Here is a 14,382-nt window from a genome sequence, read left to right on the forward strand (position 1 = left end):
CAAAAACCAAGGTGTGGCTTCCGATTGGCTGCAGGAACTTCCTAAAGTCAAGCGAAAGCTGTGTCGGACGTTCGGCTTCCGAAAAACGTTTGCAAACCGAAACACTTACTTCTGGGTTTGTGGCGTTCAGGAGCCAAAACATACAAGTACCAAGGCGTTTGAGAACCAAGGTACGACTGTCTAATAATATGCTTCATTTGCAATGTAAAGTGCAGGGCTCAGCTGTGGGCAGAGGACCCTTAATTCCTTTGCAAGCCTTCCAACTTTAGTTGGAAGGAAATGCACCTTTCTCTGCAAATGTATGTTTCTCCTGGTAAATTTATTTCAGAATCCAGCAGGAAACTTTTGCTTGGCAGTACCAAAGCTGTCAACCTGAAATGGACATAGAAGTAGTCATTATAGTAAACCTGCTATTATAATATTACCAAAGCAATTTTACAGCTTAATTTAGACCCAAACATGTTTACCATTGGCATCCTGCTGAATACATTAGCCTGGATTTTTGTGTTTTTGGTTTTTTTTTGGTCTACTGAAATATTGTTCCAATCATTTTTTAGTAAACAGTTACATCACCGGGATTAAGTCATCCCTGACAGTGAAGTGCACATTCCTATAGAGTGAAACAGCTGAACTAAGTTTTACTATGTTTAAGAAAAGAGACTCTATGTTGGCATCTTCCCTGCTTATTACAGTCTGAAAACATTTCTATTTAGAAGCAACGGGCTCAGTTTTATTTCAGGCAACACTCCCATAACAGTCCAGCTTTTTTTTAAGTGTCAAATTTAGCAAAGAAGTGGGGGAAGATAAAAGAGACAGAAAATCCCCCCAACAAAACAATATACGCTGTCAGTTCGCATTGAAAACATAACAGCCATCAGTACTTCTCTCTAAAATATGTAAGTTGATATAAACCCTCCAAACATCCAAATTGGTGCTTATAAAAAAATATCTTCAAATGTGGCAAGGGCAGTAAAGTCCCCAGACCATTTGGAGTCTCTTAGGAACCATAAGAGAGATTTGCCTCAGATGATAAGCCATGGGTTTGGATTTAGGATTGAACAAAAAAGGACAGGAACATTTTGCATTCTTACAAACAAACAAAAAAAACCCTCTAGCCAACTGTGCAATTTATTTAATTCAATTGTTACTAATAAGTTTAAAAGCATAAAGTACAATGGATCATAAGGAATATTTTAGGGGGTTGGTTTTTGTTATTCACATGAAAAATATATTGCCTTAGTCTTTTCCCGCTGACTTGGCATTTTTTATCAATTTGTACATAAATGAGAAGAAGAAAAGGAGGTTGTCATACTGTCCTTCATATTTTTCTTTCAAGAATTCCTTATGATAGTCGACTAGGAAATAATAAATTGCTTCGATGGTAGACAGGTACGTCTCTGGCTTTCCTTTCTGATGACGCCAAAAGCAGGTTTTCCGCGACTTCAGTTCAATTTGCAGCAATCCTGCATTAAGAGAGGTAACGAAACGGAACATGTATGTGCTAAATTGTACATATGTCTCAAATCAGCTACTGGTAACAGACTGATACAGAGGTTTTCAACCTGTGGGTCCCCAGATGTTGTTGGACTACAACACCCATCTCCCTAGCTAGCAAGGCCAGAGCTCAGGGATGATGGGATTTGTAGTCCAACAACATCTGGGGACCTACAGGTTGAGAACCGCTGCCAGACGCTCTCAGGCAGAGGGGAGCTCTGGTTATAGGAAGCATTGTTACAGCAGCTCCAATGGCTACTGGTCTGTTTCCGGGCACAATCTCAAGTGTTGGTTATGGCCAAGGTTATCTGAAGGAACCTGCCCAGGCTTTTAAGATCTTTGGTCCCACCACCCTCACAGGCATGGTGGGTGGGAACATGGAGAGGACCTGGTTGGTGGCTGTTCACAGACTTTGAAACCCCCTTTCTAGAAAAGTTAGACAGGCTCCCTTCTAGTTGCTTTTCCACTAGCACAGGCAAACTCAGCCCTCCAGATGTTTTGGGACTACAACTCCCATCATCCCTAGCTAACAGGACCAGTGGTCAGGGATGATGGGAATTATAGTCTCAAAACAGCTGGAGGGCTGAGTTTGGCCATGCCTGCACTAGCAAGTAGAAGCTTTTTAGTGTTTAATGCTTTATTATGTTTGTATATAGGTTGGAAACTGCCCAGAGTAGCTGGGACAACCCAATCAGATAGGTGGGGTACAAATAATAATATCAATTATTAATTATTATTAATAATAATTTATTTAAACCATGTCCATCTGCATGGGTTTCCCCAGCCACTCTGGGCAGTTTCCAATATTAATAATAATTTTTAAAAGCAACAAAACATCAAACATTAAAAACTTCCCTAAACGGGGCTGCCTTCAGATGTCTTCTAAAAGTCAGAGAGTTGTTTATTTCCTTTAAATCTGATAGGAGGGCATTCCACAAGGCAGGTGCCACTACTGAGAAGACCCTCTGCCCTCTGATGATGATCATTAATTCCAACCAGCCTTTGAGAGCTGATTGTTTTTTAAGGAGAGGGTTTTAATAGTGCTGTTCTATTTTTATTACCCATATTTCAATAATTTGTTTCTTATATTTTAAAAATTCTACTAGAGTTTAATTACTTTTTAACATTAATCTTTTATCCTTTTTTATCCTTTTGTGTTTTATCTATGTTGTTTTGATTTGTGGAAGCTGCCTTGAGTCCCAGTACAGGAAAAGGGCAGGATATAAATAAATATAACAACAATTTCATTTCTCTAATCAGGAAACCATAGGGGCTGGGTGCAAGGGACTGTACCTGGTGTTGGACCACAAGGCATTCAATTGCGACTAGAACCATGCCCATGTATAGCTATGGGGATCCATTGCTTCATCTGTATGGATTGTTCAATTTGTTAATGCATAGCAGTAATGAGACTGATGTGTCAAGCACATCCCTTCAATTTGCACTTTTATTAATCTGCAGCACTGGGCTTTAGAATTTGGTGTTAGCATACCTTGGAGCCGCTCATCTGTGATTATTTTGTTCGTTTGATTCCAAGTGCTATCAATAAACACAATTCTCTTCAACGGAGCATTTCTGCTGTGAAACTGGTGTTCGCCCAAGTCGCTTTCACTGCCTGACTCTGTTTTCGCACATTTGAGGACTGGTTCTGCTGACGAGTCCTCGTCCTCGTCACAGCCAACCTTCTTCTTAGATTTGTTTTGCAAACAGAGGGGAATGTCATTTATTGAAACTGAATTAGGCCCAGGAAAGATAAGTGCAATCTAGAAGAAAAACAGACACAATGTTTGAGTTATTTGGATGGGAGGGGATCCGTGCAAGGTACCACAGCTACTAAAAAAAACCCAGAACTACCTCTCAGCACAGCATCTTCATAAACACTAATGTCAACTGGAACCAACAAAAGAGCAAGTAACAGGGCTGTAACATGATCCTCCCTCTCATAAAACATGCAGGAAAGAATGGCTAGAATGCAGGACAGACTCTGGAGTGGCATACAAAGGATGAACAAGTTAAATCGGTTATGATTGATTGGACAAGAGATGTGGGACATAATATAGTGATGGAGGACTGGGAGAGGCTATGGAGGAAAGGGGTTAAGTTCACTGCATGTACGATGTTAAAGGAAAATATTATGTAGATGATGTATAGATGGTACTTGACCCCTGTCAAAGATTTATCACAATAGCGATAACTTTTGTTGGAAATGTAAAGAAAAAGAAGGTACTTTTTTCCATATGTGGTGGACTTGTCCCAAGGTGAAAGACTTCTGGGAGAAGATTTATAATGAACTGAAAAAAAATGTTGAAATATACATTTATTAAGAAACCAGAGGCCTTTCTTCTTGAAATAACAGGTTTAGAATTGCCCAAGAAAGATGTTAAATTATTTTTGTATGCCACAACGGTCGCCCAAATATTACTTGCTAAAAATTGGAAAACACAAGAACTACCAACAGTGGAAGATTGGCAGATGAAGATGATGGACTTTTCGGAGCTAGCTGACCTGACTGGAAGAATCCGCGACCAGAAAGAAGAGGAGTTTCAAGAGGACTGGAGGAAATTCAAGGACTATTTGAATAATGGGGATGGAGACGCTCCTTCAGGTATACAGGACCGAGGCTGTTTAGGGCTTTAAAGGTCAGCACCAACACTTTGAATTGAGCTCGGAAACATACTGGGAGCCAGTGTAGGTCTTTTAAGACCGGTGTTACATGGTCTTGGCGGCCGCTCCCAGTCAGCAGTCTAGCTGCCGCATTCTGGATTAATTGCAGTTTCCGGGTCACCTTCAAAGGTAGCCTCACATAGAGCGCATTGCAGTAGTCCAAGCGGGAGATAACTAGAGCATGCACCACTCTGGTGAGACAGTATGCAGGTAGGTAGGGTCTTAGCCTGTGTACCAGGTGGAGCTGGTAGACAGCCGTCCTGGACACAGAATTAACCTGCGCCTCCATGGACAGCTGTGAGTCCAAAATGACTCCCAGGCTGCCTCAGAACACGTCGGAAGTCCCCGTGCGGTATTCTATTCTATCCCCCCACCAAGGGAAGTATTAAGAATTTTGCAAGCCTTCCAACTCATCACAGAAAAATTCTCTTGAGGAAAAAGGCCTTGTGTGGAGGAATTGCCTTCCTGCTCCCTCTCATCAGCTAAGAGCTCACATTCTCCCTCCTTGTTGTGGGGAAGAGACTTAGATCCAGTTCCTGTCTAATTATAATCTAGCTAGCTGGGGCAAGTCCCTATCAGGAACCTCGTCCGGGGAGACTCCAAGTTGTTCAAATGGACTAGGGCATTTAGGGCAACACCCCTGGCCTGCTTAGTGTGGTCCTCCACCAATGCTTCCTTCTACCCCGTACCCTAACCATGCCAAGTCTCCTAAGAACCATCTTTCTCCACATGACTCTCAAACTCTGTGCAAGCATGGCTCTCACTGGTGTCTGTTTTTAGCTTTCTGTTTTTAGCTTTATATATATAATTACATAGTGGGACGTGGGTGGCGCTGTGGGTCAAACCAGAGCCTACGACTTGCTGATCAGAAGGTCGGCGGTTCGAATCCCCGCAACGGGGTAAGCTCCCATTGCTCGGTCCCTGCTCCTGCCAACCTTGCAGTTCGAAAGCACAAAGTGAAAGTAGATAAATAGGTACTGCTCCGCCGGGAAGGTAAACGGCATTTCCGTGCGCTGCTCTGGTTTGCCAGAAGCAGCTTAGTCATGCTGGCCACATGACCCAGAAGCTGTATGCCGGCTCCCTCGGTCAATAAAGCGAGATGAGCGCCGCAACCCCAGAGTCGGTCATGACGGGACCTAATGGTCAGGGGTCGCTTTACCTATATATAATTACATAGCAGTATATAAATATTTTAATAAGTAAATCTGGAGAGCCACAGGTTAATCATCCCTGGTGTAGACCTACGTAGGTACATACATATCCTTCCCTCTGTAGGTAAAGTATCTCCAGAGTAGATATTGCGTACATCAGGTCTTAGAAAAGCAAAAGGTATAATTTCTTGCCTGTCAAATCAGGAGGAACCCAATACAAGCGGCAAATGCAATATAAAATATGGTAACTGGGCAATTGCGGTGTATAATCTAGAGAAGTGGAGAGTGGGGGAGCAAACAAGCCACTTATTTTTCCCCTTTTCTATGTGCAGAAGGGATTCTGAACCCCAGGTGAGCCCTGATATTCTCTTTGTGGAGATTTGCAACACTTAGCAGCATTGTGGATTTCATAGACATCAGCAAGTAGGAAAGAGGAGGGAAAAGCGCAAGTATCTCCCCCATGCTACTTCTAGACAACTCCTTACTTCGTGTCTCATTCCTTCATAGTCTGGAATACAAGGATATGTGTAAATGGTAACTTCTTCGGGCGCCAGGAGCTTGGCATGTACAGCTGTGCTTTTGCCATCTGTTTCATTGGGATGCTTAATGATGTCAATTTTCAATGGGAGCTGCAACCAAGAGCACAGGTACATACATTGGAGAAAAGGCACTCCCCATTCCATTTCATAAGAAAATAAGTAACTGGCTGAACATTTTGCATTTGGGTACAGGCAGCAGTGCACAAGATACACACACTTTGCATCAGTGCCTATTAAAAGTCACTGCTTTCCTCAGCAGATCTGCTTAAAGCAGTGGGAACGCACAATGACCAGACAACTTCCACCAAAATAAATTGTTTCTGAGCCCTATGGGTCAAAGCAGCAGGCTGCAGACTGACTGAATGAAAGATGTTACTGCCTTTTACCCAACCTGCTCTAACTGGAAGTCATCTCCAAGGTCTCAGAAAGACATCTTTCCTATTAAAAAGGACCTTGAATAGCAACTGATTTGCAGTACCAGGGATTTCATCTGGAATCAGGGCCCCCTCTTCTTCTTGTACCACCAGAGTTTGGCAAGCCTGTAGCAAGCTCTGAAGAAAAACAGAGTTTTGGGTTGCCGCAGCTTGTTTTTAAAACTATATTGCAAAAACATGAGTCTCACTTCATTCTTCCCCTGTTCGTTTATTAGAATGATTCACTGTGACCAAAACTTGCTAAAATTGACAAATTAGATCAAAAATAAGATATATCTTGCACTAACCTTCACAACAGGAATTTCTCCAGTGGGAACAGTTTCAACTGGAACATAGCATGTGTAACAATAGAACATCCTTGAACTATTACATCTGGGACATTTTGATCTCCCTTGTTTTGGGGCTCTTTCAAGAACAGCCTGAGGCGCTAGTTGCAGGTTTTCAAGTGGTGTTTCCTGCAACATCGACGTAGTCTGTGAATCTGAACTATTCAAGCCTTCAAAATTTCTTTTTATTCCCTGGTGGCTCTTTTGGTCTTCTTCTGAAATCACAGGTGAATTGAAAGACATCTTACTTTCAAGTAATATCCTTGGACCTGTTACAGGGAGAATAAAAATCACAACGGCTTTCAACAAGGGCCAATTTCCACAGAAACATTTTGACAGTCACAGCAAAACTTTTACAATTTTAGATCAACTTAAGTCAATGGCTATTTTGATTTAAAAAACAAAAACAAAATACTAGGGGCGCTTTTGAAGGTCTTCTTTTTTGGAACACTTTATGGTGGGACATATCTTCTGAGGACTGGGTACAAGATTGCAGTCTTAATGTCTTCCCAAGAATTGCAAGTTTCACATACAGTGGTGCGAATGCCTCGCAAGACGAATGCCTCGCAAGACGGAAAACTCGCTAGACGAAAGAGTTTTCCGTTTTGGAGGTGCTTCGCAAAACGAATTTCCTATGGGCTTGCTTCGCAAGACGACAATGTCTTGCGAGTTCCTGCTGGTTCCCCCCCTTTTTTTCTAAGCCGCTAAGCCGCTTATCAGCTGATCCGATCAGCAGATAAGCCGCTAAAAGCCGCTAACAGCGCTAATCCGCTAATCCGTCAATGGGCTTGCTTCGCAAGACGAAAAAAACGCTAGACAAAGAGAATCACAGAACGGATTATTTTCGTCTTGCGAGGCACCACTGTACACATATCTTTGGGGGGAAAACATGTATTTAATTTAGTACATTTGTTTAGTGCTGACTGAGCCTGCCAAAAAGACAGATTCAGCTTCTGATGTGACACCACTAGCCTGCATTTAGGTTGGTTTGCAGAGGAGTGTGCAAAACACCTAATTCAATGCATGACAGTGGCTTAGGAGGAATATTGGAAGCTGCCTGATACAGAGTCAGGCCACTGGACCATAGCTCAGTACTGTCTGCAATGATTGGCAGAGTCTCTCCCCAGCCCTACCTAGAGACTGTCTAGATTTAAAGCAAACACTCCTACCAGTGAGCTACAGTTCTTCTTCCCCACATTTGGCCAAAAGGTAATCCAATGGAAAGCAGGACCTACCTTTTGTTTTGTTTTTTTAAAATGATATTTATTAAAATTTCAGACAATAAGAAGTTACAAAATTAAAAATAGGAAATAAAAAAGTAACAATAATAAAAGACAAAGAAGTACAAAAATACAAAGACAAAATACATAAAAAGTAAAAAAGAAAGTTAAAAAGAAATCAATATTTTCATATCTTATATTCATTTACTTGTTTCCTGACCTCCTCACACACCCCTTTTTTGTATTCCAGTTCACATGGTTAGTTCAGCAAATCCTTACCCTCTATCATTTATCTTTACTTATTATCTTAACCTATTTTAACTATATATTTCCAGCCATTATCAATCCATATTTACATATTCTTGTTAATCTTTTTACCAATACCGCTTATTTTCAATCCAACATCCCTTCAACATTCATTAATTTTACAGTATTTCTGCAAGTAGTCTTTAAATTTCTTCCAGTCTTCTTCCACCACCTCTTCTCCCTGATCTCGGATTCTGCCAGTCATTTCTGCCAGTTCCATGTAGTCCATCGTCTTCATCTGCCATTCTTCCAGTGTGGGTAAATCTTGTGTCTTCCAATACTTTGCAATCAATATTCTTGCTGCTGTTGTTGCATACATAAAAAAAGTTCTGTCCTCTTTTGTCCCACATCTCTCATAGGCAGATTGTGAGAATTATCTCCTGCTTAAGCCTTGATAGTTTAAACATCTGCTTCTCGATAGTTTAAATATCTGCTTCTCTAGGGTTTTAATTCTAGGGCCTAATTGATGAGTACAACACAGTAGTTTCCTACACTGATATGTGTTTTTTTAAAAAAAAAACAATTTAGCTATATTTGTAAATGTATTTTGCTGGGCTCCTTATGTTACTGTATTATTATGTTCTAAGTCACTTAAGGGCCTTAGCAGGCCAGGTGGTGGGCAAACACTTAAAAAAAATTAGGTAACTAGGTAAACAGACACATATGCATAAATATGAATACATTAAAGTGCTTATCTTGAATGGCCGAGACAAAATTACAGATAAGCAGATTATTTGCCTATAACAGTGCAATCTTATATATGTTTACTCAGAAATAAGACCCACTGAGTTCAGTGGGGTAGCTTAGCTCCAGGTAAACGCATGTACCACAACCCAAACCTTTGGAAAAGTCAAGTAGCCCTACAAATGCAAAAACAAAGCAATTATAACATTTTCTCTGTAAACATTGTCCACGGAACATTGCTAGTTTATATATTTTGCCAACCGTCTGGAGTTAACATTTGTAATGGCTGTTTATGTAGTGGTACTTTTTAAAGAAAGCGATAACTTTCCAGCTTCACAAAACTTGGAACCGTCACTTTTCTTGGTGGAAGAACACAGCAACGGTAATAAATTTGTTTTTCTTGTTTTCATGTAACAAACCTCACTTCCAATTTGCAGTTTTAGTGCTTTCTTCTCCTGAATGGGGGAAAAATTGAGTCCGTTTACTCTGGAAAGCTCGCGAAGTGAGTGAAGAAAGCATCTCAGGTTTGGACTAAAACCTTCTAACCACGCAGATTCCTCAGCGAGTGAGCAGGAAGTTATTTTAATTTGTTATGCATTCCCAGCCTACAAATGGATACGCTTTACTATAATGTCTCATGGCAGATTGGTGTTTAAATCTGAAGCCCCAAAGGGCTGTCATTGAGACCATACGGGTGAACGCTGCTAACAAAGGAAAGGCAAAAACTTCCACAGTCTCCTGAAAATGTACCTGCAAAGTTGTCACTCTCAATTTACATTGCTTGAGACAAGTTAACATATGCAGCACCTATGCCACACGTTACATGGAGGGAGGGGGATATGCGCACAGGCGTATGAAACTAGGACCGTGCAGGTTTCTTCCCATGAACCATCTCAGTTGTGTTCAAGCTAGTTCTTTCTTCACTCAGAGCACAGAGGTTCTGGCACAAGGTATTGTACCTAGGGTGGTCAGATGCAAAATACATCACCTAACTTCTGAAGGTACAGGAACCTTTTTGGATTTTTGCAACAAGCCACCCAGATTCTAATGTACTCCATTAGCCATATATATCCATATATATCCATAGTGGATACTGCTGACAACAGGAAAGGCAACACCTCTGTGACCTCATGGAAAAGTACAGTGGTACCTTGGTTCTCAAACACCTTGGTATTCAAACACCTTGGTTCCCAAACTCCGAAAACTCGCAAGAGTTCCGGTTTTCAAATGTTTTTTTGGAAGCTGAATGTCCAATGCAGCTGTTGAATATTGTTTCCGGGGTGCCTGCACCAATCACAAGCTGCACCTTGATTTTCGAACATATCGGAAGTCAAACAGACTTCCAGAACGGATTAAGTTTGGCGCTTTTTGTTTTTGTTATTTATTTTGTGTTTTTGTTTTTGAGGCTTTTTCGGTTCATTTTTTGTTTTTGTGACTGTGTGGAACCCAGTTCAGCTACTGATTGATTGCTTGTGTGACTGCGGGAATGGATAAAAGCCCCCCCATCCAAACAATGACTATTATCAGTGCAGGTAAGAAAAAAAAATTAATTGTAGTTTTTATCATCTACAATACTGTCTTATTTTATAGTACAGTAGATTGATTATTGCTTTCATTTTATGCATCAATGGTCTCGTTAGATAATTTATGTTAAATTGCTGTTTTAGGGGTTGTTTTTAAAAGTCTGAAACAGATTAATCCGTTTTGCATTACTTTCTATGAAAAAGGATGCTTTGGTTTTGGAATGGACTTCCGGAACGGATGAAGTTTGAGAACCAAGGTATCACTGTACCTGCAAAGTTGAGCAAATAAATTACATCTTTCACATTTTGTCAGTGGAAGTCAGGCACATCTTGTATTAATGAATGCTTCATTCCAACTGCTGATCACAGTCGCAAATTTCTGGCCAAGAGCCTTAAAGCCAAGTTGGATCACTGTTACTTGGACTGCATACACACTACAGTGGTACCTCAGGTTAAGTACTTAATTCGTTCCGGAGGTCCGTTCTTAACCTGAAACTGTTCTTAACTTGAAGCATCACTTTAGCTAATGGGGCCTCCTGCTACCGCCAGAGGACGATTTCTGTTCTCATCCTGAAGCAAAGTTCTTAACCCGAGGTACTATTTCTCGGTTAGCGGAGTCTGTAACCTGAAGCATATGTAACCCAAGGTACCACTGTATACCTTTAAAGCACATTTCTCCCCTCAAATAATTCTTGGCACTGTAGTTTGTCAACAGGTTGCTGGGAATTGTAACAATAAAAGAGGTAAATACATTGCCCAGAATTCTTTTTTTTTGGGGGGGGGGTAGGGAGATGCACTTCAAAGGTGTTTTAAAGGTGCAGTGTGTATGCAGGCCCATAACCATTACCAAGATTTCTTAGCTGATATTTAAAATGACAGATTCCACTTCTAAGTCTCCCTCCCCCAATTCAACACCAGCCCAGCTTGTGGATTGCACTAATACCACACACAGGAAATATAAGATCATGGCTTTCTCACAGATGCTGGAAGTACCGTATTTTTCGCCCCATAGGACGCACCGGTCCATAGAACGCACCTAGTTTTTTGGGGGGGAAATAAAGGAAAAAATTTTTATTTCCTCTCCAGGTGTGCTGTGCTAAGCCTGAAGCTTGGGGCGTGCGGAGCTCAGCGCACCCCAAGCTTCTAGGTGCCGGCAAGGTCTCCGCTAGCCCTGGGAGAGCCGCGCGGCTCTCCCACGGCTAGCGGACCGCTGCGTTAATCCTGAAGCTTGGGGCATGCGGAGCTCAGCGCGCCCCAAGCTTCTGGGTGCAGGCAAGCTCTCCGCTAGCCCTGGGAGAGCTGGGTCTCCCACGGCTAGCGGATAGCTTCCTGAAGCCTGGAGAGTGAGAGGGGTCAGAGCGCACCGACCCCCCTCGCTCTCCAGGCTTCAGCGAAAGCCTGCATTCGCCTCATAGGACGCACACACATTTCCCCTTCATTTTTGGAGGGGAGAAAGTGCGTCTTATAGGGCGAAAAATACGGTACTTGCTGCTTTCTAAGATCAAGCAGTTCAGCAACCAGGAAAGCACAACTGAGGATCATTCTACAGCATTTTGAGAAAATGCGGGAAGGGGAAGAAATGACTTCCACATGTTCAGGAACCACACTGGTAATTCACTGGAGTGGTACAATAACTGGGTGTTGTTTGCAACCCAAGGAGATCAAAGCAGTTGGAGAACTCTTATTTCCCCCAGTGACCCAGTCCTTATCTTCATTGTATCTTGTTGCCTACTCAAATCATCCCTGATCACTGGTTCTGCTAGCCAGGAATGATGGGAGTTGTAGTCTAACAACACATGAGGACCTGAAGTTGAGAAAGGTTGATCTATTCAATGTGTGCTCTGTTGTTATAAACACAGCCTTAAGTGACTGGAGAGTAAGCAAATATTCTTGCAGTTGAGGAGACTCCAGGTTTTCATTTTGCCTCATAACAAAGTTTAGGCACCACATCGACTAGATGCCCAAGGTCAAGTTGTCTGAAAACCTGTGCCCAAATTGCTTTCAGCTCCAAAACACATCTTTGCTTAACTTTATTAAGAACTAAGGCCTATGTGCATTTCCTTGAGGGTAAATCCTACAGGGTGATCAACACTCTAAAATCAAACTGTAAACCTGCAAGCCCAGGAGAGGTGCATTGTTCTTCCCCAAAATTACTGGGGTCTGCTTGCTCTAAAAGCACCATTTCAATTTTAAGGCCACAATCCTATGCATACTTACCGTATTTTTCGCTCTATAACACGCACCCGACCATAACACGCACATAGTTTTTAGAGGAGGAAAATCCGTAGGCATGCCACCCGTAGGCATTCCCTCCATAACACGCACAGACATTTCCCCTTACTTTTTAGGAGGAAAAAAGTGAGTGTTATGGTGCAAAAAATACGGTACCTTAGAATAAACCTCAATGAAAACAATGGGTAAGCACATGCTTGTTTGAACGTAAGTTCCATATTTGATCCATCAGAACTTTCGAATGAATGTATTCTATGTTCTGCATCACTGCTCTCTCTCTTTTTGGTATATAATTTTATTAAGTTTTCTGTTTTACAATTTAAAATACTCCTTTTACATCCTTAAGACATCAGTGACTTCCCTTCTTCTCTTTCCATGGTTCATTTTACATATACTAAATCCCTGCATTCAAGAAGTGAGGTTACAGGGAACCAGGCAGAGGGCTTTCTCAGCACTGGCGCCTGCCCTGTGTTGCGCCCTCCCATTAGATGTCAAGGAAATAAACAACTACCTGACTTTTAGAAGACATCTGAAGGCAGCCCTGTTTAGGGAAGTTTTTAATGTTTCATCGTTTATCATGTTTTTAATATTCTGTTGGGAAACACCCAGAGTGGCTGGGGAAACCCAGCCAGATAGGTGGGGTATAAATAAAATAATAATAATAAATAAATAATAATAATAATAATTACAAAAACTATACCGTTCAGCATTCCATTATGGCATCCATCAAATCTTGTTTACACTTTGGAATTTATCAGCTGTTAAGCTGATCGCTCGCACTGCGTTTTTATTATGATGATTGTTGCTGTGCGTTCCTGTTGTAATGTAAACTGGTGCGAATACAAAACAACCACTGTTACGATCTCACGTATTACTATCGCTTTTGTTAAACCATGCACTGGATCGGGCAAAGAAGCAACTTGGGAGAGGGTCCGAGGAAACACCTCGGGAGGACAAGGAAAACCTCCATTCCCCTCCCATCCTTAATGGGAGATCTTCGGGGCCTCCAACCCCCCCACCCCCCCACCCCCGGATCCCCAAACAAATAGAGAGCAGCACTTCGGTCTCGTTACAACGAGCACCCCTTTCCCGAAGAAAAGGGAAACCAACCTACTTTTTGCAAAGCCTAGGGGTTCTTCCCTCCGCCTCCTCAGGGTTGGGGGGGGTGTCAGTCACAGCCAGTGCACCGTAGAAAACGGCGTCTGTCCTCCGCGTTGCGGCAGCAGCCGCACAAACACCCACACCCGGAAACGTGTATATATCTTTGCGTAGCTAAATATATATCTATTTGTCGAGATACCTCTGCCTCGAGGTCGGAACTCAAGTGCCGGGGCCGGCGGGGAAGGCCGGAAGGATTTGAGGTGGAGGACCGAGGGCGACGAGGGAAGGTTGCTAAGGCGCCTTAGCAACGCCGAGAACGGACTTCCGCCACGGGCGGCGGAAAGAGGCGCTGACTGGGAAAAGGGGGCCGTGCGCAAAGGGCTCCATGGCTGCCTCAGAGAGCAGTACGGCGGCCACAAAGGTCGGGGGGTTAATATAAGCCTTCCTTTGCATTGAAGTTGCCTCCTGAAAGGCTTAACAGCGCGCATGTTTACTCAAAAAGCCCCTCTCCCTCTGTTCCATGGCACTTGCTCCGGGTAAATGCGCACATCTAACTTCTTTAAGACCAAGCGTCCATTGAAAGTGAGAATAGTGAAGGAACATGCTTAGGATTGGGCCATGGGCCTAGTCAAGGAGGTGGGGCAAAATGCCCTAAATCCTCAAAAATTATTATTACAGTGGTACCTCGGGTTACATACGCTTCAGGTT

At 42.4% G+C, this 14,382-nt stretch overlaps 3 protein-coding genes across 8 annotated transcripts in view; 2 read left to right on the forward strand and 1 right to left on the reverse strand.

The window, feature by feature from the left end:
- LOC310693470 (NAD(P) transhydrogenase, mitochondrial-like) overlaps positions 1 to 14,382 on the forward strand; it is a 963,907-nt gene that overhangs the window by 81,190 nt on the left and 868,335 nt on the right. The window lies entirely within an intron of this gene.
- Positions 703 to 14,162, reverse strand: DTWD1 (DTW domain containing 1; the record flags this gene model as incomplete). Of its 4 annotated transcripts, none has more annotated exons than XM_083475942.1 (5): positions 703 to 1,463; positions 2,987 to 3,257; positions 5,795 to 5,938; positions 6,570 to 6,877; positions 13,880 to 14,162. In XM_083475942.1, the coding sequence occupies 5 exons, from the start codon at positions 14,160 to 14,162 to the stop codon at positions 1,237 to 1,239; spliced, it is 1,233 nt and encodes a 410-aa protein (XP_083332068.1). In that variant the 3' UTR covers positions 703 to 1,236. The 4 variants fall into 4 exon arrangements, with proteins under 4 accessions (XP_083332068.1, XP_083332071.1, XP_083332070.1 ...); XM_083475945.1 differs by lacking the exon at positions 13,880 to 14,162 and adding an exon at positions 13,688 to 13,861; XM_083475944.1 differs by lacking the exon at positions 13,880 to 14,162 and adding an exon at positions 13,688 to 13,841 and having other exon boundaries at positions 6,570 to 6,823.
- The window catches only part of FAM227B (family with sequence similarity 227 member B), a 116,434-nt gene continuing 116,034 nt past the window's right edge, over positions 13,983 to 14,382 (forward strand). Inside the window, exon 1 of one of the 3 annotated variants that reach the window (XM_083475823.1) lies at positions 13,983 to 14,095. In XM_083475823.1, the coding sequence (XP_083331949.1) occupies positions 14,060 to 14,095 (36 nt within the window). In that variant the 5' untranslated portion in view covers positions 13,983 to 14,059. Of the gene's footprint in view, positions 14,257 to 14,382 lie in introns of all 3 variants that reach the window. The other 2 variants (XM_083475824.1, XM_083475822.1) reach the window with 2 other exon arrangements.

The sequence above is a fragment of the Podarcis liolepis genome (assembly GCF_965112155.1).
Source record: "Podarcis liolepis genome assembly, chromosome: 14".
Lineage (NCBI taxonomy): Eukaryota > Metazoa > Chordata > Lepidosauria > Squamata > Lacertidae > Podarcis > Podarcis liolepis.